Genomic DNA, 27,679 nt, shown 5'->3' with positions numbered 1-27,679 from the left:
TTTTTTTTATTTATTTTATTTTTATTTCCTTTGATTTTATTAAAAAGTAAAAAGTCGATCTTGAAAATAAGATCTGATATACATATATCATAATAAGCGAATGTCGTATTTCAACTTTTAGCGGCAGCACTTAATTGTCTGCCGCATGCTTGACGTATCTAACTCTTTATGCTCTCCCTCCGCTCTCCTCTCCTTCTGCTCAAACACACACACACACACATACTATTTCTCACTATAATAGCTTAGTATGTATGCACTCTGCTCCTCGAGGCTTTTACTTGTATTTCTAACTATCCATATTTCTTTTCTTTTTCTCTCTTTTAATGATTTACAATTTTTATTAGCGTAAAAAAATAAAAAAATGTGGTAGTAGAAATTAATAACTAAAGCGTTACTTAATTTATTTCTATCGCCTACCTATGAACGTATTATCTATATAACGATTTTTTTTAGAAAAAAAAAATTAAAACAAAACAGAAAAGTAACTAAAAAAATAACGCAAATATACTAATTACAAGAAATGAAAATGTAGAATTTTCTTTTGTTGTTGTTTTCTTTCATATAACTTAAGCAGATGTTTAGCTAATGAACTGATTACAAAAATGTTATCTTCTTTTGTATTTGAATTCGGCGATGGAATGACTTGTGCGAAATAATTGCGAATTAGCGCTAAAAAAAATAAATTTGTAGCGTTCTTTACAGTGCAGACAAAATGAGAATAAATTTAAAAAATTGTATTATTTCTTTTTTATACGAATTTGAAAAATCTTCGCGAAATATTTTTGGAAGCGCCCTAATGTTTGAAAATGCAATTTTAATATTGCGTGAATATATCAAAATAATTATTTAAATAAATTTGAAAATTTTAAAAAAAAATTTTTGGTTTTTATTCTCCTTTTTTACGCACACATCACCTAGTGGCGCAAACATTTCAAAATTATCAATAAAAAAAACCTTTGAAATATTTTTTGCTTTGATTCACCGCTTTTTACATATTTTTAGTTATTTTAAATCAGCTAGCATGCGTTTAAGCGCAGCCAATAATTATTTATGTGTGTACATACGGTTCAGCTAACAGTAAAAAAATTAAATAAGCCATATATTGCCAATAATTGAAATATTTAAAGTAATTAGCGGCTAAGAAGTAAGTTTGGGCGCCCCTGCACTGCTGACTACTACTGCTGCTCCTCCGCGCTTTAACGTCCTTTCGCCACAATTCATTCCACGCGCTCTCTGTTTTTCTTCGTTTACATAATTTGCATTTTCCAATTTATACGCTCATCAACTAGGACTTATACTGCACAAAGTGACACACTTCATTTGCTGTAACGGTGTTTTTCATTTTACATATTCACCTATGCTCTTTGATGCATTAATCATTTAGCTTTCTTGTTTGTTGTTTTCTTTCTGTTTTCGTTTACTTTTCATTTCTTTCGTTTTCATATATCATATCAGCTCAACTCATTAAGTATATATGTATGCATATAGATATATATGTATAAGATGCATATATATGTATATATAAATTAATATATAATCTACAAGTACATTATTAATTATTAACAACAACATCTAGTAAAATTACAAGAGATTGGTAAGGTATAAGTTGTTGTTTTGCTGCTGTTGTTGCCGTTGCTGCTGCTGCTGCTGCTACCACTGCTGCGACGCCGCCGCCTTTAGCGCTGTTGCCACTTGTTGCACATGTTGATTGAAGAGTTGTTGATTGAAGAGTTGTGAAAAGGTTATTGTTGACTTGTTGGTGGGCACGCTCCACTGGCGGCTATGACACCGTTATGGTGCGGTCAACTTGTTGGCGCTCCCATTACGCACACTATAACACCGTCATTCACTCAACACTTTGTGCACCTCGTCACAGTCCAGCTATTATGTGTTTGCACTAACAACTGAAAACACTCACCAACATTTGGCTCGGGCGCCCACTTGATACCGTTGGCCAACAACCACACAACTCCTTCAAAGCTTTCTCTTCGGCCTAGACGCGTTTGTCGCCAACGGCAGATGAATTTTACGCGGCAACAATGCAATCATGACGGCAACCGCTGCTGCTGCTGCCGCTACTGCAGCTGCGACACACCAAATGCGACATGTTGCTGCTGCCACCGCTCGACCTGCGACAACGGCGACGGCTGCGCCCATCTGTGCGGCGCACACATACTCATAATCATTTGTTCTTAGTGTTAGTTAGCTCCCCGTGTCTCACCTGTTTATAATTGCAGAGGCGAGCGTATTATTGTTTGCAGTCGCTGAAATCGCATGATTCGAATTGCCGCCGCCACCGCTGCTACTACTATTGCTATTACTATTACTACCGCCACTGTTAATTAGCGCCGCTGTTGCATTATTGTTGCCATTACTACTGTTGTTGCTGCTGCCAACAACATTCTCAATGCTCTTGAGATCATTGCAGCTGGTCGTTAGCACACCACCACCGGCTGTTGTGGTTATAACATCGGCCGCCGCAGCTGTGGAATTCGAAGAAACTATATTCACCAGCGATTGTTGATGCACCGCCACTGAGGAGGACAGTGTCGTCGCGTTCGTTGTCACTTGTGCCAAACTCACACTCATGCCATTGCCACCGCCACCACTGCCGCTGCTATTGTTGGCCGCTGCCACTTGCAATTGTTGCACGGTGGTTGCATTGCCGACGGCAGAGCTCGTCGCTATGGGCAGCGTGCGCATGTTTGTGAATATTGTCTGATTGTTGCCGATGCGTCCGCGTAGCAGCGCATGTGTCATGCCGCCGGGTCCGATTTGCATCTGCATCTGCCCGGAGTTGTTCTTCTGCAACGGTTTGACGTTCAACAGACTTGTGTACAGCACGCGTTTACTATTCTCGCCAGCACCAGCCGAGCTCACCGCCGCATTCGCGGCGTTCACCTCCATATTAGAGGCGCCGATTATGTTCAGTATGCGTTCACGTTTCAGTTTTTGTTGTTGCAAATTTGCATTCGCTGTCGCCTTATTCAACACCACAGCCTGCTGTTGCACTGTTGCTTGTTGTTGTTGTTGCTGTTGCGACTGACTGACTGCGGCCGCCACGGTCTTTGCGTCCACCACGATACTACCATGATGCACACTCACAGCGCTGCCAACGCCACCACTGCCACCGCCACTCGCATTGGCGGTAGACACGAAGTTCACCTTCAAATTGGAGTTCTGCAATTCTTTGTAGTGATGCAGCTTCTGTGTTATGCTGTTGTTGCTGTTGCTATTGCCGTTACTGCTGCCGCTGCTGTTATTATTGCTATTGGCCTGTTGCACGGCAACAGCATTGGCCAATTCGCTTGCTGTGGCGATGGTGAAGTTGGTGCCTCCCCCGCTGGCATTGTTGCTGGTCAGGTAGATCTTATTGCCGCCACCGGTGCCCTGTTGCTGGGTCACCGATTGTGAGGACGTTATTATCGCTGTCGTTGGCTGCAAGCTGTAGTTGTGGTTGGCCGCAATTGCTGCCGAATTGTGCTTTTGTTGTTGCTGGTGGTGTTGCTGTTGTTGTTGCGCGACATTCAACTCGGACACGAGCAACGGGTATGAGGACATCTTTATCACTTTGCCTCCTTGCATTTGCACCTTTTGCAACTGTTGTGCGACCTGGGATGTTGTACCAACCAATGTTGTTGTAACACCACCGCCACCACCGGAATTCGTTTGGCCTTCATTCGCGGCGCCATCATCATCTTGTTGCTGCTGTTGTTGTTGCTGTTGCAACTGTTGTTGCTGCTGCTGATGGTGCAATTGTTGTAAATGCTTTGAGATTTGGATTTGATGTTGTTGCGCCGCTTGAGTGATTATTTTTCGTTGTGAGAATTTGCGATTCAACAACAATTTGTTTATATCTGAAATAAAATATTTTTTGTAATTTTGTTAACACTTTCATATACATAAATTTCAACAGCAAAATTAAATTTAATTTAATTGTTTTTATAAAAAAATATTAAGAAAAAATAATTTTATAATTGATTTTGATTGTTCAGTTTGTATAGCAGCTATATTCTTTAGTGACCCGTTATCAGCGATTCTGACAAATGAGCAGTTTCATGGGGAGAAAAGCAAATTTCTAAAGTTGAGGTTATGTTAGATATGTATTCGGTTATAGTTGGAAGGTAAACAAAAGTATTAAAAAATTTGCAACATGTTGCACGAATATAGAAATACGGTTTTTAATGTTGTAAGTTTTAATTGACTCACCTGTCGCACCATCTGGACCGTTCAGCTGCCGCTTTTGACCCGGTCGACTGGCCCACACAATCTTATTGCCGGTCGAACCTGCTGCGGCTGCTGCCGCCGCCATCGCCGCCGCAGCATCAGCACCACTCACGGTCGTGGCACCGCTGGAAGTTGCATTTGCCGAACCACCACTTATCTGCCGCCACACAATCTGCTGCGTTTGCTGAGGCACCAGCTGCTGGTGCTGTTGTTGCTGTTGTGCTTGGCGGGTCGTTGTTGTGACAATGAGTGGTGTCGTGCCGACGGACGCTGACGACGACAAGTGTTGCACTGTGCCACCGCTGCCGCTGGCATTAGTCAAATGTTGTACGGCACCGCCGCTAATACTATGCACAGCCACTTGATGTCCACCCGACGTACTGATAATATTCACACCGGAACCTGTGGAGCTCATGTTCGACGCCGTCACAGCATTGCCATCAATGGTCAGTATATTCGTGTTCGCCGCCGACGATGATGTTGTATTTGCCTGACTGCTCGACGCATTGCCATCACTATTATTTTCGAATTTCACATTGGATAGCGTTATAACCGATGCTGGCGCTGTATTTGTGGACGATTGGCTATTAGGAACTTGCGCCGATGATGCGGATAGCGTGCCGCTGGTGAATGCGGGTGTGGCTTTTTGGATGTAGATTTTTTGTGTGCCACCAATGATGGTGCCATCGGCCGTTGTGCTGGTCGTGTAGATGGTGTGATTCCCCGTCGCTGTGGCGCCAATCGGTGTGAGCGTTGGCTGACGTAGTGGCGTTGTTGTGACGGTTGTAGTGCCTGCATTCGTCGGTGTGGCGGACACGTATTGTGTGATGACCGGACCCCCGGACAAGATATCACGTTGCATTTGCAGTATTTGTTGGCGTTGTTGGAACTGTTGCATGACATTTTGTATGCGTGGCTGACGCAACTGTAATATTTGATGCTGCTGCTGCTGCTGTTGTTGCACCTGCACTTGCTGGAATTGCTGCTGCTGCTGTTGTTGTTGCTGTTGCTGCGGCTGCAATGCCGGCACATTCGACGAGGTCACCGTTATAATGTCGCCAACCGCCGCCACCTCTTGCAAGTGCATCTGCGTCTGATGGTGCTGTTGTTGTTGTTGCGGCTGCTGCTGCGTGACTATCTGTTGCTGCACATGCAGCTGTGCTTGTGGCTGTCGTTGATGTAAAACACCGGTTGTCGCTATAAGCTGCGGTTGCACGTTGTTGGCAATGAATTGTGGCACGCTGGCGACATTTGCAGCGCCGCCGCTGTTACTGCTGAAACTAACGCCGTTCGCAGCCGTATTTTGCAATATTTGCGCGGGTATGCTTGCTATCGAAGTGGTTGCCTGCTGCTGCGTGCTTACCAACCCGCTACTTGCAAGCGCCGGGACCGGGGGCACATCATCAACGGGCTCTGTCTTCACCGTCGCATCAGTAGCAGGCAATGTTGCAGCCGTTTTAATGTCGCTGGGATCGACTGGCTCGGCTTTCGGTTGAACCTTTTGGAAAAATACGTCATCCGGTAGTGTGCTGCTCATGTCAGTGGTGTGGAAACTTGTACCCCCATATGTGGCACAACTGCTGTGCCATTTGCCACCGCTCTTGGCGCGTAACGAGCGTGCTTTGATTTTCGTTTTGTCATCGATGCAGTCCAGCAAATCGGTTTCAACATCCGCTGCAACTTCGTCAACCTCAGCTTCACCTTCCAAAATGCCATTCCAAAAGTTCGTAGCCTGATTTAGCGTCTTGATGTCGTCGCATTCCTTTAATATATTCACTAGCATATTCTCATCCGTTTCATCACCGTCACCAAGGAGATTTATGTCCGTGAGCGAGTCGCCACTTAAATTGAAATCAATAGCAGAGTTCGAGTTCCCGGCTGCACCGACATCTGGACTCTTGCTACTGCCACGTGTTACATCGGGCGCATAATAAGTTTGTAACAACTGTGTGTCTGGCTCGAGTTCGGCATACTTGAAGCTGCTGCTTACGAAGAGCGCATCGTCGGAATGTGTATCCCACATATTACTCAGCGTCTGCTCATTGGTTTTGTGTGCACGCTTATCTTTTCGAGACTCCATATTGTCACATGACAGCCGCAGCATTTCAACGGCTATTGGCGTCTGTTGTGTCCACTCGACCAGCGGCTCTGTTGGCGTCATTTTGCAATCACCACTATCGGATAGCTCGTCGGTCGGTGTCTTCGGGCGGAAATGTAACCAATCGCGACGTATCTCCGACAGCAACTCATTGCAAATGTCTAAACGTTGGCTGGAGGTCGGCGATAGACTGCCAATATAATCATAATTATCATCAAATTGCGTCGTTGAGTCGTTATCGATCAGAATATTTATGCCGTTCTCAACACCATTGTGCTCGCTCTTCAGTTGATTGTTGCGCTGCACCGTCAGCCGATGCTGCTGGCGTATAACATCGGGCAATTGATTTAGCGGCGTCGACAGGGTATCATCCTCGTCTACATTGACATGCGCGGAATTTGTGGAATTGAATTTCGTTGTTGGGTTATTTGTTGACTGTGCCACATCGGTGACGTCGAGGGGCTCCTTCTTCACGGTGTGACGTATTATGCTACTCAATTGTGCCAAATTCACATTCTCCTCATCTTCCACAACCTGCAGTTCGGAGTTGGTCGTGGTCTCCGTTAATGTGGACGACGACTTCTTTATGCTGCTCAAAGGTTCATTCGAATCATCGGCTGAGGCACCGCCACTTGTGCAATCTATCAGTTCTTGTTTGATAGCTTTGGTTAGCGGTGCTGTTGCTGACGGTGTGGACGTTATGGAACCGGACGTTGTGGCGGACGTCATTGCCGCAGTAATAGCAGCTGCGGCAGCTGCTGCTGCCGTTGCTGGCACTGACAACGACCCCGCCGGCACTGTTGCTGGGCCAATGCCTTCGCTTTTTATCACATTAAATTTATCGCTAACACCTACGTTCTTATTTATATTACTACTGCTATTGTTGTTGTTATTGTAGTTCATCAAATTGTTATTGGATCGATGATTGGGCCACTGCTGTTGCGGCTGCTGCTGTTGTTGCTGCTGCTGTTGCCGCACTAAATCGACCACGACTTCATCGGACACATCCTCACCGTTCAGCTTTTCACGCTTCACCTTTTCGCTCAACAGGAAACTACTTATGCTATTCATGCTCTTCTCATCGATCAACTTGGACAGCCGATGCAATAAACGACGTGGCAATGGCTCTTTTGTTGGTGCAACAGTTTGTGACACAGGCGCAGCTTTAGCATCGACAACGACATTGGCATTATTGAAACGCCGCCGTTTTGTGTGCTGCCCATCCACCGAATTACCACCACCCTCCTCAATGGCCTTCTGACGTTGCAGTCGACGGCGACGACGCTGCTGTTGCAAACGCATACGTTGGCGCTGTCGATGTCGCAACATTGTTAACGACGAAATGTAGTTGGCATCACGTGAGATATTTACATCTGGTGACAAGGCCTCCTCATAGTCGTCGTCGTCATCAAAGTCTGCCTCGACGCCATCATCGTCACTAACTTGTGCAGCCGTATCGTCGTGTTTGGGTGACGGCACACCAGACGGCACCTCAACGGGCTCGACTTTGATCGTCGTGTTGGCGGGTATTTGTGATGCAGGCATTGCAGTAGTTGAGCTGGTTGCGTTAGTTATATTGGGCAATGGCAGATCAACAACTGTGGGTGGTGAGGCGGGTTTTACATGCTCGCTTTTGATATTTGCACACTTCGCCGCTGCCGAAGTGGAATCACTCTCAAATATCGTGTAGTCCAGCTGTGACCAAAAGTCGTCCATAGTCGTAGTGATGCGATCTAACATTACACGACCACCACGTCCCATGCGACGTCTGGCGAAGCCAATGCAACGTGGTCTAAAAGGAAAGCACACCCAAATTAACTAAATCGCAAGGAGTCTGTGGAGAAAAGATACACACCTTGGATGCCGGATGGATGTTAGTGTAAAGCGATATTTCGTATCACCAAAACCGTTATCGTCCTTCGACTCCCAAGGCCAGTTACCATCATTGCCTCGCGGCTGTGAACATAAAGGGGATAAAGAAATATTAGAAACAAAAATAATAATTTAATATTCCATTTGATAAAAAAAATAAATAAATTTTAGCATAAACTCATTTTATAGTATCATACTCTCTAGCCAACGCAAAAGCTCACCCTCTGATAGTCGCAGTGCTGCTTTCGCCTAAATGCAAACGGTGCCTCCTCCTCGCTCTCGGAGCCCATTTTGTGCGCATGATGACCGCCACCACCACTACCCAAACCGCCGCTGCCGAACTCCTCCTCTTCCGTTTCGATATTGGACTCATTGGCTGCGGGCGACGAACTCTGACGATGCAGTTGCAGCAAATGCTGCGCGCTTAGCGCCGAACCTGCACCGCCCAACGCTGACCCTGACAAGCCATTACCATTGCCGACGCCACCCATCAAATACTGTTGTTGCTGTTGTTGTGTTAGATGCTGTTGTTGCTGCTGCTGCTGTTGTTTATCGCGCGTCAATTTATGTTTCCGCTTCTTGTACGTCCGTTTCTCCTTGCGAATACCACCTCCATTTGCGCCAGCATTGATTGCATCTACATATGAAATGATATTTTTATTGTACATCTCAATACAGTTGCATTTACTAAAGGAGTTGTTGTTACTCACCAATCGTTAGAGTCGAAGGATTCAGGTACTGCGAAGCCGACGCATACAGATGGCCACCACTGCCGGGCGTCACATTGTTGGCACCCGCCGCTGCTGCCAGCAAACCACCTGGCCCCAGTACACTGCCAACGCCGGTAGCATGCGTCGCCCCACCGGCCGACACCACACCGCCGGCCGTGGTGCCTGTCGCTGATCCATGGTGTGAGTATTGATTCGTATACAAGGGCGCAAACGCTGGTCTGCAGGTTGTCAAATGGCAAAAAAAAAAATGTTAATAACAAATAAGCGCCGTGTGGCAAGTAAAAGTGCTGCGATATCGACACATACCTGGAACTCTTCAGAGAAGAACTCAATTCGGAGAGCAGAGCACCACTGAAGTCGCGCAGCTGATATCGCTTCTCGAAGATTTCTATAGATAAATGCAATTGCTCACGTTTCGTCTTCTCGCGGCGCTTAACCATCTCCAGTACGGTGGTGGCACGCTGCAGGTCGCGCCTAATTTGATATATATATACACGCGTGAGATTAATACGATTTTTTTTATGTAAACAAACTGTTTAATGGAAGCTCAGTGAACGCTACTACATACGGGTTACGGTGTGCTTTCGTTTCGAAGTTGAAGACCCTTATTTCGTTAAGTTATAATTTATAGACATAAAGCTAACTCTGATAATACCACAGTAGTTGTAATAAAAAGTGGATTATGACTAGCTATTCAACCATATAAATATCGTTAATTCAATAGCAAAATTTTCAGGTTAGAAATGAAAAAAGGGATCCCTGTACTCTTAAAAAACATATTACCTCTGGATCTTAAACATACGCGTACAAATTGAAAACTTTAATTTAAAAAAGTTCAGTTCAGTTTCAAAATATTAATATAATTCAGCAAAAAAAACGTTAACTTCGGCTGCACCGAAGCTATAATCCTCTTAAGTGATGTTTATCTCTTAAAGATGTATGTATGACAGCAGTATGCTACAGCGATCCGATCTGAACGATTACACTGTTACTTTGGATAATAATATCTGCCAAATTTCGTAAAGATAACTTGTGAGATTAAAAAGTTCAACATAAGGACTTGAGTTCAGCTATAGTTAGACAACTTTCGGCGGTTCCGACAAATAAACAGCTCTTGGTCAGAAAAAGACGTGTGCATAAAATCATATTGATATCTCAAAAACTGAGACTAGTGTACGTATATACAAACAGACAGACAAACAGGCATGGCTAAATCGACTCAGCTTGTCGCCCCGATGGTTAATATTTTATGTATTTACTTTATAGGGTCTCTAACGTTTCCTTTTGGATGTTAAAAAACCGTGGGAACTTTATGTGCCCTGTCCAGGGTATAAAAAAGACTGTTACTTTGAATAACAATCTTTTCTTTTAAATCCAAAAGTAGGTTTATAATAGTTTGCCACGCCACCCCACTCATCTACAGCATGCTATCGGTTATAATCAAATTTAAAAATACTGAAAATTTTGAGGTTAGTAGTAAAGCTCAGTACAACATACTCTTCTAGAACATTTTCGAAAACAATTTCCTTCTTATGGTTACACCAATAACAAAATTTCGATTATTTGCTGATAATTGAGGAACAATTTTTATTTAATGTTTTTTTCTTGAAACCTTTTTTCTTTTGAAAAAAATATTTTTGTTTAAGTTTGTTTCAACATTTATCTTAAGTTTTCTTCGCTTGTTTAAATAATGTTCAGCTTAATAATACTAAAGTGCCGTTATATGGCGTTCACTTATAAACAAGAAAAAATTATCTGAAACAAAATACTGCCCGTTTTATCTACTTTACTGTTAATTCCTACTGTACTTTTAATTGCGATCATAAAGACGTTTGAGCTTGCACTCGTGTTACCCCGAAGTGTTTAGTAGTAAACAACCTTTACTGAACTACTGGAAACTACATTTACGTTTTTTATTAGAAAACAAAAGCAAAAAAAAATGGTAGTCACACTGGCCCATATAGTTATTCGTACGCACCTCAGCTTGAGCATCTTCTCATAGGACGTTTCATCGTTTTTGCGATTCTTTCGCGTTTGCATCTTTTCAGTGCGTCGGCGAAACGCTAAGTACGGATTGTTCGAAGATGCGCCCGGACGATTCTCCGTTTTCACAGTCAGTATCAGCGGGTGTTGCTGTATTATTTCAAGTTTTAATTTTAGCAAAATTTGTTGTTACATTTTTTCAAACATTTTTAACAATTTTTTTTTTTTTGAAATTTCAATCAATATTTTTTATATAAATTGTGCATATTTTATGAATTGGCACATTCTTTTTTCTCTATTATTATTTCGTTTTTTCATTAATTTTAATAAGATTATTACCATTTTTAAGCGTTTATTAAGCCAATAGTCGTAAACGGCTATGCTGACTTCATCGTCCTGTTTAAGCAATGCTTTCGCCTCATTCAGCTTAACGACCATTTGCCCTGAACTCTTCTCTAGCCGATCCATCATCTGCTCAAACTTCAGTGGTGTCAGATCGAGGCGACGACTCTGTTGGCTGATCCAAATCTCATCGCTGCTATCCATGTCGTAATCTGGCACATCTTGCTCGAGACCCAACGCTGCAATGTGATTGTGTGTGTTTCAAAAAAAAAAGGTTAGAAATTCTTTTTTTCCGTGCTGTAAGTTTTATTTTACTCACGTTGCATGTGTATTAGTTGGCGCGGCATTTTGTAATTTGGCGGATACATGCGGTCGTAGGCTTCCTGATCGGTGGTAAAAACCTCTGGAGTTGGTATAATGAGACCAGTACATATTGCCCGCTGCAGATGATGCTCCTGTAATAATTAAAAAGTAATGCTTTAGGTATTTATACTTTTTTTGCCATGGGAGGTAGCATTTTTAATGCAATTTTATTATTTCATGTTTTTGAAGAAGAAGAGTAAGTTTTAAACGATTATTTTAGCTTTTCGTAAATACCTGAAGCAGTTATGTACTCGTGATTTTCAAAAAATTCCATTTTTGCCGATATAGTATAGAATGTACATATATTTGAGAATATTCTCCGAAAATTTTAAGATGAGTTTGTATTTTTAAAAGTTTTTTGTAAGTTTTTTAAGTTAGTTTATTCAGCTCCGTAATCTTTAGACTTCGTTCAGAGATGGTGTGAAAAATTTCCCAAAAATTAAATTTTCTCCGAAACGATTGAACAGATTGATTTGAAATTTTCACACACAACCTTGTTTTTATTTGTGTTAGTGACAGAAAACCTCCCTGAAGCAATTTGAAGGAATGCTTCAAAATTGATTGTCCTTGGCCGGTTAAAATTCGGATTTGTTTCGGTTAAATAGACTCGACTGTCTTGCTACCTTCTTAAGTAATATATTTAAATTATAAAAAAAAAGTATAAAAAAATTAAAAGCTATAAAACAAACTAAATACTAAAAGAAGAATAGATATATAACCAATTATATCTCTAAAAATCTTATTCAAAAAGACATTGGGTTCCCCAAATCATATTTTCCTTCAGACTTTATTGGAAACAGTAGCGTAACTACCTCACTATCACAATTCCGAAAAGAAATATCTATTTATAGCATATTATTTCAAACACAAAAGAAAGACCGAGCTCTTGAAGTCTTCAATAGAAAGATTTTACTAAGGATTAGCAGTTTATAAGTAATGTAGTATGCATAAGAGTGAACTATACGTACAAAAACCGGATCTAGGCAGACGGAATGAATCAGCCAATAGTCCAAGTAATTTTGAGCAAAACTCTGCTATTCTTAAAGCAAACAAAACCCTTTGCATGGTATCTTATATTTTAGCACGATTTATAAAATTTTCTGATATCTTAATTAATTACATACCAGACTTACAAGCAATGTGGGAGAAGCAAATTTCAGTTTAATTCATACAATTACATATTTTAAGTTGACGAATTCACTCATAAATTTCAATTAATTTCGACAATGGTAATCAGTACAAGAAGTACAATATTGACACGATTGCTTCAACCTTATCATTTTATTATTATTTTTATTCAAGCAAATACAATCATATAAAGAAATAAAAAACGAACACTAAATGCGCTAAATGACGAATATAAACGCATCAGAGCAGCCAAAGGGCAATAAAATGATAATGAATCATTACTTGCTCACACACAAACTAGCACACGTTCGCAGGTATACAAACAAGTATACTCCATATTGATGCGTGCAAACTTCACCGAATGTAATGAAATGAATAAACTAAAACAACAATTGATCACAGTCATCACATGTTGTCAACCACGTTACACTAACTAACGGCAAAACGGCGAAAACGGCGAAAACGTCAAAATGTGCAAACGAGTGTACCATAAACATTAAACGAATACGCTGAACGCTTCTGCACTTGTATGGAACATGTGTTTGTGAAATAATCGCAAATGCATATAAGTAGATGTACTTGTATGTATATAAATTTGTAACATTTATTATGCACATGTTCACTTTCATGTCACACTACGCCGCCACTCACATGGAAATGCGCCGCGTTTTTATAAAATGAAAAAGTAGATAAATACTCGCGCCAATTTCATTAGACGGTCGTTGAGCATTTGAGACTTGCGTCAGCGGTGGGTGGTGCAGTGTAGTGCCGGAAGTTTGTATAGTGGCAAATGATATATTTTGTTAACAAGTGCAGAGTACTACTCTTGCAATTAATTTGGGAGATGAATGCTTCCCTGAAGCGGACGGAGTGGAGTGATGTTGGACACTGTGACAAGAGGCCTTTAATGTTGGAGTAAAAACATACTAATTTGTTTAAATAGATCACTATGGGCAACATGTACATACGTGAAAGGTATATTTCTACGCTAGCAAGGCATATCGGTGTAACATAAAGAATAATTAACGAAATCGTCAACATTTACTCCGGCTAGTTCTAAAGAATCGCTTATCATATAAAAATAAGTAAAGTAGGAAAATATTAAAAAAAACTGTACTTGAAATAAAGCAATATAATCAATCAATTCAAGCCTTGTTAACATTTTATTGGCCACCAGTGTATACAGACCCTCAAAACCGAACAAAATCCAAGGGGAAAAGGCAAAGAAATATTGTTTTGAAAATGGATAGGCCGGTTATTAACTCCGCAGTACCGATATACCTCTAGATGTAGTGAAACACAGACGAAGAAATTTCAGAGGAGGCAGAACACTGTAGCCCATAAGATAACAGAGATCCTCCTGATGTCTCCCGTCTACCATCACCATAGCGAGGAACACAATGCATTCCTCTCCAAACAGTTTCTGCTCGGATGTTTTAGTAGTAGTCGCCTGCGCTATTCACAGTGAACACATTAACACCTTTACCGACTACCTCTAGTGATTCGATTTTTTAAAACCCGTAAAACCATGTAACCCCTTAATAAACTATCAAAAGCAGATAAATACGAATGGGAACATTTTTTAAGTTGAAAAATATCGTTAGTTCAACATCCAAATCTTATCGCAAATTATGTCAACACATGTCTACAGATGCCACTTCAAAGCAAATTATGCATCACAAAGCCAGGAAACATTTGTCGAGACAGATATTTCTTTTTTCAATGTGTAAACGTTATGGCGAATACAAAAGAAAACATTCAATGAAAAAAATGTAAAAAAATATATACATATATGTATAAAAGTACGATATTCAGCACTAGTCAGTACTTATACCAGCCTAATCTGCTCAAAATTCAATTTAAATCTATATGAATGAATTTCTTTAAAAGAAAATTATTCTAACATAAAAACTAAAATGTTTTCAAGTGAACGAAATTACAATAAGAAAAAGCCTTGTCCAGCCCCTCTTAACCCTATATAATACTATGTTTACGTGCATTGATTTGAATCAATTATCAGTAATCAACTAAATGAAATGTGCTAATTATATTATAATAAAAGTCTGTGAATTAAATCGGAACTTTCAAAATTCGTACATATACACATGTATTTGGGGTATATAAGTGCACTTATGCTTGTTTAAAAGATTAGCTGGTAAACGCTTGAGCATTTTATATTTTCTGAATACCTACAGCTGCGAGATTTTTAATAGCAGTGGCCACCCCATGTTTCGAAAACTGTTGGTACATATTTTACATTACAAAATTGGTACTTCGTATTCACAGGGGGTTTTACCACAACGTAAAAGAAAAGTTTCTGCACACAATAAATTTAAGCTAAGTTGATATTTATATTTATTAAAATTTTTTTTTTTTGAACCAAGTACAAAAATTAATGGAGCAAAAAAATAGCAGTATTTCAGTTATTATAACTTAGAGGTAATTACGGCAAAAATAAATGGTAATTGATATTTAATTTTATTGATCACATTAATATTTAGTTGCATTGCCATTATTTTTTTATGACTGCAACACATCTGTCCTTCATGGAGTCCACAAGGCGACGACATCTTTCCAATGGAATGTTATACCATGCCTTTTGAACTACTTCCCACAAATCCTTGTTATTTGTTGGTTTTTCATCCCAAACGGCTTTCTTTAGATCAGTCCATAAGTTCGCAATTGGATTGAGGTCTGGCGATTGAGCTGGCCACTCCATAACCTCAATCCTATTCTCTCGAAACCATTCTTTTGCCACTTTACTAGTATGTTTTGGATCATTGTCTTGTTGCATGATCCATTTCAGTGGCATACTGTCTTCGGCATAAGGAAGCATGTTAGTTTGCAAAATATTCACATACAGATATTGATCCATTATTTTTTCAATGAGCCGTATCGGACCAACACCATGATAGGAAAAAACATGCCCATACCATAATAGATGATCCACCCATGGTTTAAGGGTTTTCCTTGTATACCTTGGATCATATTCTTTATTAGGTGGACGTCTTACATATTCCCCTTGATCCTTTCCCACCATAGAGAACCATTTTGCTTTCATCGGTCCAAAGTATATTTCGCCACTTTTAGAGTGGCCACAACAAGTGATCGTGTGCAAACTTTAGTCTTTTGTCTATGTGATTTTTTTTCAAAAGAGAAACTTTGCGGGGGCTCCGAGCATACAAATTATTATCTCTCAAACATCGTCTGACTGTATGGACTCCACATGGCAGATTTAACTCATCTTTAATTTGTGTAGCTGCCTTTGATGGATTGGCTCTGCTAGTCCTTACTATGCGTTTCACCAGGGATGCTGATAAAATCCTTTTACGCCCACGTGTTTCATATGATTTTTGGTATTTAAGAGCATTGGAAATCATTTTTGCAGAACAACATAGTAATTTCTGTACTTCTTTATAAGTTTTACCTGCACTTATCAGATTTTTTATCAAATTGCGTTTCTCGGTGCTGCAATGTTTTCCACGACCCACTTTAAATAAATAAATTGCGTGAACACAATAATTAATTTCTTATTATATTGTAAATGATAATATTACTTACTTTTAAAAATCCTATATATTAAATTTTTTCAATTATATTCAGAGAACAATTAAACGCTGCTATTAATGTGCCTCGCCATACAAACCACTTAGCGTCAGTGAAATTAAAATATCAAAAATATGATGCCAAACCTACCGTTATTCGAACATGACTAACTGCGAATACTAGTGTTAGTAAACGCTTTAGCAAAAAGAAAAAATTAAAACACTTAAAAATAGTAAAACTACAGTGGTAGATAGTATGTCCTTCAAGGGACTGCTATTATTTTTCTCGCAACTGTATGTATGTACTATATAGCCAGTAACAGTTGCTTAAAAATACATATTCTCTCAGAAAATTTATATGTGTGTGTGCGTATAAATTTTCTGCCCATGAACTCATATAAAAGTGTTAAAAGGTTAATTTCAGATAAAAATATATGATATTTGGGATGTTTTATACAACAAAATTACACAACAAAATACACAATAATGATGTTTCTCTAAAAAGTTATATTAATGAAAACTTTTGAAGTTGAATGCACAATCTAACATAGTACATACAAGTCAAATTTAAAACGGACGTCGAAAGTCGAGTTAGCTCTATATAAAAATAGTCTGCCATATTACTTAGTATATTGCATACATAATTAAAACTTGTAAAAAATCTTAAAAACAATTTATCGATAATTTTCAAAAGCAATGACAACATTTCGGTATACTCAATGCATCTGGAATTACTTATAACCTAACAATGAAAAAAATATTTGTGCAATTCACAAGTCTCATAAAGTTGTAAGTTATAACGATTCGAAAACATAGCTGGGGTACTCACAACCTGTCGTAAAGCATCGTAAAATCGTAAAATTATAAATTTTTACACTTGTTTAAAAAAATTGTTGTTGGATTTCATACAAAAATGAGTTTACACATTTACAATTCTCAATGCTATGTTTTCGAATCGTTATAACTTACAACTTTATGAGACTTGTGAATTGCACAAGCATTGAAAATTGTAAATGTGTAAACTCATTTTTGTATGAAATCCAACAACAATTTTTTTAAACAAGTGTAAAAATTTATAATTTTACGATTTTACGATGCTTTACGACAGGTTGTGAGTACCCCAATTAAAAAATATCATTTGCAGAATCTTCCTATACTTAAAACAAATCTCTTTGAAATATGATGTTAAAAAGATTTAGAGAGCGAAATGTATTTCTTGGCGAATTTATTATTTGATCTTAGTTATTTCATGTGATAAATAAATAATGAAGATAAGACTAAATAGAGATGCACATACGAGCACGTATTGTGATATGACAGAGATTGGATTGGCGACTAAATGAATACCATCCAAAGAAAACAAAAACAAATTTTAATTTTGGCTATTATACCCTGCACAGTATAAAAGTTTTTCATACTTGATTCTGTTCGAACGGTTTGCATGACATATGCTTTCATTATCCATGCAAAATTTGGGAAAGCTAACTTGTCAAATAAAAAGTTTTTCATACAAGGACGTGATTTCGATCGTTCAGTTTGTAAGGTAGCTACATATAACGGGTGATTTTTTTGAGGTTAGGATTTTCATGCATTAGTATTTGACAGATCACGTGGGATTTCAGACATGGTGTCAAAGAGAAAGATGCTCAGTATGCTTTGACATTTCATCATGAATAGACTTACTAACGAGCAACGCTTGCAAATCATTGAATTTTATTACCAAAATCAGTGTTCCGTAATCCGTTTTTTATCGACAAATTTTGTTCAGCGATGAGGCTCATTTCTGGTTGAATGGCTACGTAAATAAGCAAAATTGCCGCATTTGGGGTGAAGAGCAACCAGAAGCCGTTCAAGAACTGCCCATGCATCCCGAAAAATGCACTGTTTGGTGTGGTTTGTACGCTGGTGGAATCATTGGACCGTATTTTTTCAAAGATGCTGTTGGACGCAACGTTACGGTGAATGGCGATCGCTATCGTTCGATGCTAACAAACTTTTGTTGCCAAAAATGGAAGAACTGAACTTGGTTGACATGTGGTTTCAACAAGATGGCGCTACATGCCACACAGCTCGCGATTCTATGGCCATTTTGAGGGAAAACTTCGGACAACAATTCATCTCAAGAAATGGACCCGTAAGTTGGCCACCAAGATCATGCGATTTAACGCCTTTAGACTATTTTTTGTGGGGCTACGTCAAGTCTAAAGTCTACAGAAATAAGCCAGCAACTATTCAGCTTGGAAGACAACATTTCCGAAGAAATTCGGGCTATTCGGCCGAAATGCTCGAAAAAGTTGCCCAAAATTGGACTTTCCGAATGGACCACCTAAGACGCAGCCGCGGTCAACATTTAATGAAATTATTTTCAAAAGTAAATGTCATGAAACCAATCTAACGTTTCAAATAAAGAAACGATGAGATTTTGCAAAATTTTATGCGTTTTTTTTTTAAAAAAAAGTTATCAAGCTCTTAAAAAAATCCACCCTTTATTAAGTCGATTAGTTCGCAAATATTTTCTAATGACCCCTTACGATTATTTTTATAACGAATCTTATTCGTTAAGCTTAAAAGTTGTCTTATGGTGCAATTAGTTATAAATATACCGTACGGTCTGGTTACTTTAACTGAAAATTAATTAAAAAATGTTGTATCCTCGTACAAAAGATTATATGTATGTATTTATTTTTACTCGTGATCACTCATTGTTTTTTTTCTGTATATGCAATTATACATATGTATGTATATGGTTTTAGCGTTGGAAAAGTAATGTCATTATATTCTTTTTTTTTATTCACAAAGGTATGTGCTAATATAAATGCAAAAAAATTTGCACTATTACAAAGTTGCCTTACTGTGCGCAATAAGTCAAATAAGACAGCTGTTTGACCGATAGTCATCCGACTATAGTGTCTAGACAAGGGGCGATATGCTTTTCAAAAGAAGCCTAAAGTAAAGTATAAATAAAAACTGCTAAATTTGAAAATATGTAGCATGTGCGGAAATGACAATCAAACACACTCAGTATATTCGCTCACCAGTTTATTATGCTGAGTATATAACATATTTGAAGCCAACGCTTAGCAAAAAAAATATACATATCATTTTGTATAGCTATACAATCTTATACAGTTGTTGTTGTTATGGGTTTTTTTGTTGTTTATAATTTACTTCTGTTTCTTTTGCTAATTTTGATTGCTATCGGACAAGTTCTTAATGTCTATCTCTTTAAATGTTTTTTGTATTGATTTTTTTTGTTTTGCTGGCACTCCTCTTTTTATTTCTTATTCTTTTTTATGACTATAGTTTTTTCGCGTAAATTTAAAATTTATAACATTTCTTTGTTATTTTATGTTTTTATATTTTATTGCCATGTGAAAAACTAAGCCGGTTTTTTAGAACATATATGTAGCTCATATAGCTCTTGTCAACTAATTGGAAACGAACGATATATGAATAATATGTTAACGATAATTTTTATCTTACGCGGTTCTAGCCGAGTCAACAACAGCGCGCCAGTCGTTCTTCCTTTCGCTGTTTGGCGCCAATCGGAGATTCCAAGTGTATCCAGGTCCCTTTCCACCTGGTCCTTTCAACGGAGTGGAGGTCTTCCTCTATGTTCATCCATTCGAACGACATGATCTAGTCAGCGTAGCCGCTGTCTCTTCATTCGAAAAACTGTGTCGATGTTGTCGTATATCTCGTACAGCTCATCGTTCCATCGACTGCATTATTTGCCGTTGGCAATTCGCAAAAGTCCATAAATTTTCCACAAAACCTTTCTCTCGAAAACTCGTAACGTCGCCTAATTAGATGTTGCCATCGTTCATGCCTCTGATAAGTGACTTGTAGAATTTAGTCTTTGTTCTCAATTGCCTACTCAGTCCGAACAGTTATTTTGCATTTTAGGTGACGATATAACTATTAAGCACTCGTTGTTAAGGATCGAATAGAGTGTACGATAAATATCAAAGTAGTCACTAGTTTCCAGTTTGACCATTCGAAAATTTGGAAGCAAATGAAATGGCCAACTTTGATTTTGAAACCACCAAAACACACACACTACAAGGAAAGTCTGTTGACGATTTCTTTCTCCATAAGCTTCTGCCATTTTTTTAAGCTAAAGCGACACTAAACCTTGTTTTCTTGTATAAGGTGGGTTCCAAAGTAAACAGGACTTTTTGAATCTGGTGCCCCCAGGTGGCGTCTGGTGCGTTAGAATCTGTTATCTTTATCGATTGTCCAGTGAGAATTTCATGACATTTCATCGATTGAAAGTTAAGTTATTGCGTTTTAAGTGTCAGTATGTTTGTGTTATCGTGGCAAAAATGAACTTCGAACAAAATGCCAACATTAAATTTTCTTTTAAAATTGGTAAAACTTTTACCTAAACGTTTCAATCAATGATGAAGTTTATAGCGATGATTGCCTATCCCGTAGCAGAGGGCATAAATGGTTTCAACGTTTTCAAAGTGGTCACGAGGACATAAATGACGATTAACATGTGGACCAATCAAAAACCGTGATCAGCGAAAATTCCATCGAAACTTTGCGTGAATTCATCAAAAATCAGCCGAAATCATCATTGAAATTCATGGAAATGGAATTGAACATAGTATCCACAACATCGATTTATCGCATTTTGACCGAACATTTGGGCTTATGAAAGGTGTGTGCACGGTTTGTTCCGCACAAATTGAATGACGACCAAAAATTGCTTAGAATCCAACATTCGAAGGACAACATTAAAGAGGTCAAAGAGGACAAAATCACATTTTAACCATTAACCGCTCCCCGTATTCATCTGATACGGCACCGTGCTACTTCTTCCTTTTCGGAAAAATGCATTCGCCCATGAAAGGAAAGCGTTAAGCGGCCGTAGAGGTCATTCAAAAGGCTTACACCGGCATACTAGCGGCCATACCGCCCAACGAGCTAAAAAAAAACTCGTTCGACATGCTTTTGGACCGTGCAAAAAGCTGTGTTGAAGCAAAAGGAGACTATTTTGAATAAAATATATTGATTTTGCCGAAAAAAATTTTTGTTGTTTTTTTTTTTTTTGAAGTCCTGTTTACTTTGGTACGCACCTTGTATACGAAAATATTTAAATTGCCAATAAGTGAGACCACAGAGCCAAACGTGCAAATAATTTCACTTTACACCCACGTATAATATATTCCAGAGCCAGCAAGATTGGGTGAAACACTAAAAAAAACATTCACCGACTACGTTTCGTTGAGGAACAAAGATGATAAACGCGGGGCTACAAACCACACGAAGGGAACTGGCGGCTATGAACTGCCAAAACCAGACGCAGAAAATAACAACAACACGTGACTTTCGAAAACGAATAAAACAAAAGTAAGCAAATCGACTTTAAGACGGCAGAAGATTCAGCAACAAAAAAATTTAAAAACAAAAAGCAAAAGAAAAACAAATAAAAGTTAATATCAAACAAACCAAAAGAGTTGCGAGAAAAAAACTAAATTTGTGAACATTAAGTGGCGAAGAACGTACCAAATGAAGTGGAGGTAGACTGAAATATAATGGCAAGGCATGAAAAGGAAGTAAAAACACTGCCAGCACATGGCAAATAAGAATAAGACAGGGTATAAACAAAAATAAAAAAGAGAAATTGTAAAAAAAAGTCTACGCAGTGGCACTTCCCAATTCTGACAATGAGCAATTTCAGCAGGTCACGACTTGCGTTAAGAGCGGCCAAGAACACAGAGCTACAACAACAAGGCTAGCGATTTCGAAACGCCTTGTCGACTTTTTTTGACTTCGTCGCATGAATAACAACAATGACGACAACGACTGTGTTTGGATTTTTCGACTCAGCAAAAAAAAAATTCAAATTAAGTATAAACTCAAGAAAAGTGATAATGAAAACCCGATATAAAGATGGCATAAGAGAGTTAAGTAAAGATAAACCGCAAATAAGTATGAATTTATACAAATAAATGGATGAAGTAAACATTATGCTTTGCAATTCAAATTTGGAATATGTACATAAATGGATTAATGTAACCGCCTACTCTCATATGCTGACATATGATTATGGTATCGCTTTTTAGGACTCTGCGCGATAATGAACATTTTTGAGAAAAAGGAACGTAACTAACTTCTGCTGTTTATTTCTTTTTAAGTAACAGTAAATTTGATTTTATTCATTAAACTAAAGTAAACAATAGAAACGGTGAATCCGTATATACATACATACATACATATATGGTTCGTCCTTAAATTAACTTTATGGAAAAAATTAAAAAGGAAAATAAATATATACGCTTTTTATGTACATATATGTTACGTCTCAGTATGTACATAAGTATAATATTTATTTCATGATTCTTTGGCAAAACCAAAAAAAAATTAATTTTTTTTTAGTATTTAATTGCTGAATTAAAAAAAAAAGTTGCTTAATAATTCAATGTTTTCAGTGGTTAAAATACCGAAGATTAAAAAAATATTTTTGCGGTTTGACTTATGAACCACGCTGTTATAATAATTTTCATAATAAATTATAAATTTGGCATAATTGTTTATTTTAAGAACATAAGCACATAACTTATCGGAATGCTATGACTCAATGAAATATGCAAGCAGGCATTGAAAATGAATTATTTGCGCAAAATGGCATGTAAACCTCTAAGCTCTCCTCAATAATAATCGATTTAAGTATTTACAGGTACTATTTATAAGCAAATGCATTCGTAATAAAAATAAAAAAATGATGAATTGAAGGGGAAAAATTACAATCGAATTTTTTAATCTTATCAATTAAAAGTATGTACATAGTACGTATAAGTGTGTATGTACGTACTACTGATAATACAGAAAAAGCATATAAACTTTCATACGCAAAGGACTTCGCACATACATATGTACAATATAAGCACATGAGTTGTTCAATTCCATTTCTTTTTTATAATTTTTCAATGAACTTGAAAGAAGTGGTTTACGAATCAAAATAAATATACATATGTACGCAATTGAGATATGATAAAACAATTTACAAAATAAAAACAGAAAACATACATTCACTTTACTGATAGTGGCGCGTAACCAGATTTTAAGTATATGAGGATGTGCTATAATGGACAAAATCATTTTTATTCGATATAGTATTTGCAAAAAATTTATTTTAGTTTTAAAATTTATAATTTTTCGTAATAAGTAAGTCCAGTAGATTAACGTTTACTAACAGACATCAAATTGTCTGCGAGCTAACATTCAGTCTAACTTCTGCTGAAATTTTTCGTGAATTCGCAAAGAAATCCTTTTTTGTTTTGAGAAGAAGTATATACGAAATTTTTTAATTTTTTTGGTTTAGGACATTAGAACAATTTGCCTTTATCATACAAAAGAAATGGCAACAAAAAAATCACACCTATTATTTTGTCCATAAGTGTATATAAAAGATTGCAATTGGGATAGGTATTCAAAACATTATTTTCACAAGAATTAAATGTTTTTGTTGCGGACCACTAAAAGCATTATAAGCACACACCATGGACCCAGCACATTTAGTGAAAATTCAGAACACCTGCTAATTGACTTCATAGCGGTCTGCAGACACAAGATAAAGGCCCATGGATCCATGTTTCCCAATAGGGATCACAAAGCCTCAATAGCACCTGGCAGTATGCTGAAATTTATCAATACGCTGGGACTAAGTGAGTCGTTGTGACTTAGGAGAAGCCACAATAGACCTTAGGTCGCGGTGCAATTCTCATTTATCCATCTATCTATCCTTACACCTAAGTGTTTGGATGTCATCGACTGCTAGACCCATGTAGCACTGATACTAAAGATCAAATAGTAGGTACAATTTCTACGAGTGTATATCTCTTTAAATCAAGAATTTTATACTCGTATTTAGCAGAGAATTTTTTTCAAAATGAAAACTCGTTGAGAATAGGTAGCACCGTAAATCGATATATTCTCACTTCATATTCGATATACATAAACTTCAAAGGTACAAAAAAAAAAACAAAAGGCTTGGCATACAGGACCTAAACGGACTCGAATATACAATATTTGATGAAAACGACGTTCTCCCTAGAAAAAAATATCTTCATCGAAAAATTATTGTGCCAAATTATATTATCATAATCAATGTGAAATAAAAAAATCATTATATGCTGACTATAAACATATTATATTATGAGAACAAAGTACCCCACGCAAAGCAAAGTAACAAATTAATTGAAAATGAAACAACACAAGCAAAAATCTACACAAGCGTGTTTCTCAATGTGTAGCACTTTCTTAGGTATTTGCTTAACGGCTTGTTTTCGTTCTTAACAAATTCACCGCATAGCGATTCTACCAACTCGACTAGAATTACTTGAAGAATAAGAGTGCGTGAAACCTTAAATAAAAATCTGAGCAAATATGTACACACTTACGTCAATATAAGTATATAACAAACAAAAAAAAACGTTCGCATAAAAACCACTATTATCCGTTTATACCGAAGCGAAGGGAGACGAAGTTATTGAAAGGTTGCTATCAGCAAAAACAGCAACTTTCACAGTACCATGACTACAACAATTGTATAGCCGTTGGCAAGCAATACAGTGGTGTTCAAGAAATCCTACAGCTGCAGGCAATGTACCACTATTCCCACATCTTTGCGCTTAATTTCAGAAAGATGTTTGTTTTACAAAGTGTGACTGTGTTGTCAGCTGAAGTGTGAGTCACGAGTTTATTTATGCATGAGTGTGTATGCGGACTGGTTAGTATTCCCATCATTTGGCTGCGGTTCGATGCGTCTGTTTCTGATTTAATGGACAGTGGTTTCAACGCTATAACTCTTCCCGGTAGCTAGTCATATTAATGACCGAAGTTAAATATTTAATTCCGAGAATACTTAGCTAATATTATAATTTTCTGCACGTTTTATAAAATATAGCACTTATATACCGACATACATACATACATATGTAATATATTACATTGAAGATCTGTGAATGTGATGAAATGGAGACAAACCACTTCATTAAAAAAATATAGATGGTTCGCATTAGGATTGATCTCATTTATATATTTGTCTAGTCATTATTACATCATAAGTATGTACACGTAGCACTTTCAATATAATTAGTTTCCAATTAAATACAAAAATATATATTTCAAGTATGCAAATGACAAATTCCACGGAAAAATGCGGTGATGTTTATTGAAGGCAACAACATTCCTACGTACATACCATATTTACCTATAACTGCTCAGGAAATTCTACCTGTAAATTGAGCAAAGGCATTATTAGGTGTTTACCTGCTGCATATTCATACTTGTATGTGTGTTTATGCGCAATCAGTCACATGTATGTAGGTATGTAAAAACGTTATAAGATAAAATTGTAGTGAAATATAATAAGCAAATAGTGACCTGTTAAATAGCTGGTCATCGAATACGGCTTTCTGATATACAAATTCACGTATATCCAATGCAGAATTTTTTAAATAAATTAAAAAGAAACAAATATAAGAGAAAAATTTAAAGGCGTAGTAACCGCAAAGGTAAATTGATTATGAATAACGAAAACTGTATAACAAACACGCAAATGTGAAAACAAAAACATTTAGTCGTTTTGTTATTTGCTGACTAATGTATAATGATAATATTGCGACGAATATAAATAATATGACATACAGACGTACATATGTACATACACAAAACGTACGTAGTATGTACTTTAATAGACATATTAAAGTGAGCTTGCAATTTTTCTTTTTATATGGGGTTATTCATTCGCATTTGGTTTAATAACTTTGCTCTTCACTCCTTGAAAACAATGATATTTTACGGAACATTCAGCATTATGACTTTAGGTTAGAATTCTTGTAAGCTTACCGATTCCTCTTCCTTCTCCATGCCACTAGGCATTTGTGGCACAGCACGATTTATAGCCGAATATTCAGGCAAATCAGGTAGCTCCTCTGCCAAGTAGATGGGCATCTGCTTGGAGGGATCGAGCGCACGCGCCCGAAACGATAACTTCGACATGATGATATTACGAAGATGTGTGGTGTGTATGTATTTTATTTATTAATGCAACGGTGGTTACTGGTTTTTTACTTCTATTTCGTTTCCTGACTCTTCTTGCAGTCTTCTACTCAATCGCACGCTTCGTTAGTAGTCGACTTGATTATGCCAAGGACAGCTGATCGATAAGATACGTTTTATGATTTGGATTGTTAATGATTATTTTATGTTGTTGATGAGCCTGCTTGCCTGTTCTGCTAATGAAGTTTGTTCTTATGAAATTAAGAGCTCTCCGCTTTCTATTATCTTTTCTTTGAATATTAATCTAATTTAAGCGTACTTTTTCACGCCAACAAGCAATTGCTGAAGCTTTCGCGGTTGTGACGTTGACTTTCGTTGTTGCACAAAAACGTGTAACGTCGACGATAAGTCTAAATTTGTGTTGGAATGCGTCGACTGTTGCTTGTCCTGCAGCAGCGGCGTTAAACTGCTATTAAATAGCCTCTGTGCTGAAGAGCTGGAAAGCGGCTTCTCTTCGCTATTAAGCAGGTGCTTCGAGGTAAAGGAGCTGTGTTTAAAAATGTTATGGGGTGTAAATGTAGGATGCAAGGAGAGGTGCGTGAGATCCACAAAATTCTGTATTACAACCACCGCTTCAGCTCCTTGTTTTGCAACTTTTATTGTGGTAGTTACACCTGGTCGCCAAGTGTAGATGTTAGTATGTGACAGAAAAAATACCGCCGTTCGCGGACTGCTGCTATCGTTGTTGATGCTGTTTCTGTTGTTGTTGTTGTAGTTGTTAGTACTTATTCGATAATTTTTTTTATCGCTTTTCACAAACCAACAATATTCTCTTTCTCGATATTGTTTTTCCAACTGTGGTTGTTGCAGCAAACGTCGATCAGTGGTAATTGCTGAAGCTCTATCTTTTCTGTTGCTTTCCCAACAATTGCTACGGCTATCCTTGTAGACACTGAGTTGGCCAGTAGTTTTAAGGGGAGTGAGAATATATGTATCGGAACTTTGGCAATTGTTGTTATTAATAAGATTATTTTCTGTTGTAATCGCTCCAGCACACAAAGCTGATTTATCGACGCAATGTTTAACGCTACTCAGAGGATATTTTGGGCTGTTGAATTTTAGTTTTGATTTAAAACTGCAGCAATGATTATGATAATGCTGTTGGTGGTTAGGGCAAGATTTATTGTTATTGATAGTTTTCTTGCTGGCGCTGTCAGAATTTCCGTATAGCGTGGACAACAGCGTTGATATCAACAACAAAATGTAGGCGAGAAATTTATTGCAATTACAGCACTGCGGTGGTAGCAACGACAACGACGAGCGGTGCAGCAATGGAATCGACGACATTTTTCAAGTTGAAATCGAAGAAATCAAAT

General features: G+C 37.9%; 1 protein-coding gene across 1 annotated transcript; it reads right to left on the bottom strand.

Moving 5' to 3' along the window:
- Positions 1-26,303, bottom strand: LOC105222446 (uncharacterized). Its single transcript, XM_049453900.1, has 10 exons — positions 26,151-26,303; positions 11,573-11,708; positions 11,251-11,492; positions 10,907-11,061; positions 9,235-9,402; positions 8,908-9,146; positions 8,419-8,834; positions 8,181-8,281; positions 4,210-8,117; positions 1-3,857 (listed from the first exon to the last, which is right to left on the bottom strand). Exons 1-10 carry the CDS (start codon positions 26,301-26,303, stop codon positions 2,218-2,220), a joined length of 7,158 nt encoding a protein of 2,385 aa, XP_049309857.1. The 3' UTR covers positions 1-2,217.
- Positions 26,304-27,679: the final 1,376 nt, after the last annotated feature.

Source organism: Bactrocera dorsalis, chromosome 3 (genome assembly GCF_023373825.1).
Source record: "Bactrocera dorsalis isolate Fly_Bdor chromosome 3, ASM2337382v1, whole genome shotgun sequence".
Classification (NCBI taxonomy): domain Eukaryota; kingdom Metazoa; phylum Arthropoda; class Insecta; order Diptera; family Tephritidae; genus Bactrocera; species Bactrocera dorsalis.
The sequence above is the reverse complement of the archived record's forward strand: the minus strand, read 5'-3'. Positions and strand labels throughout refer to the sequence as shown.

Coding starts and splice junctions, on each gene's coding strand:
- LOC105222446 (XM_049453900.1), bottom strand. CDS start 26,303: ATGTCGAAGTTATCGTTTCGGGCGCGTGCGCTCGATCCCTCCAAGCAG. Junction 11,493..11,572: donor CCAACTAATACACATGCAAC/GTGAGTAAAATA, acceptor ATCACATTGCAG/CGTTGGGTCTCGAGCAAGAT. Junction 8,835..8,907: donor TCCTTCGACTCTAACGATTG/GTGAGTAACAAC, acceptor TTTCATATGTAG/ATGCAATCAATGCTGGCGCA.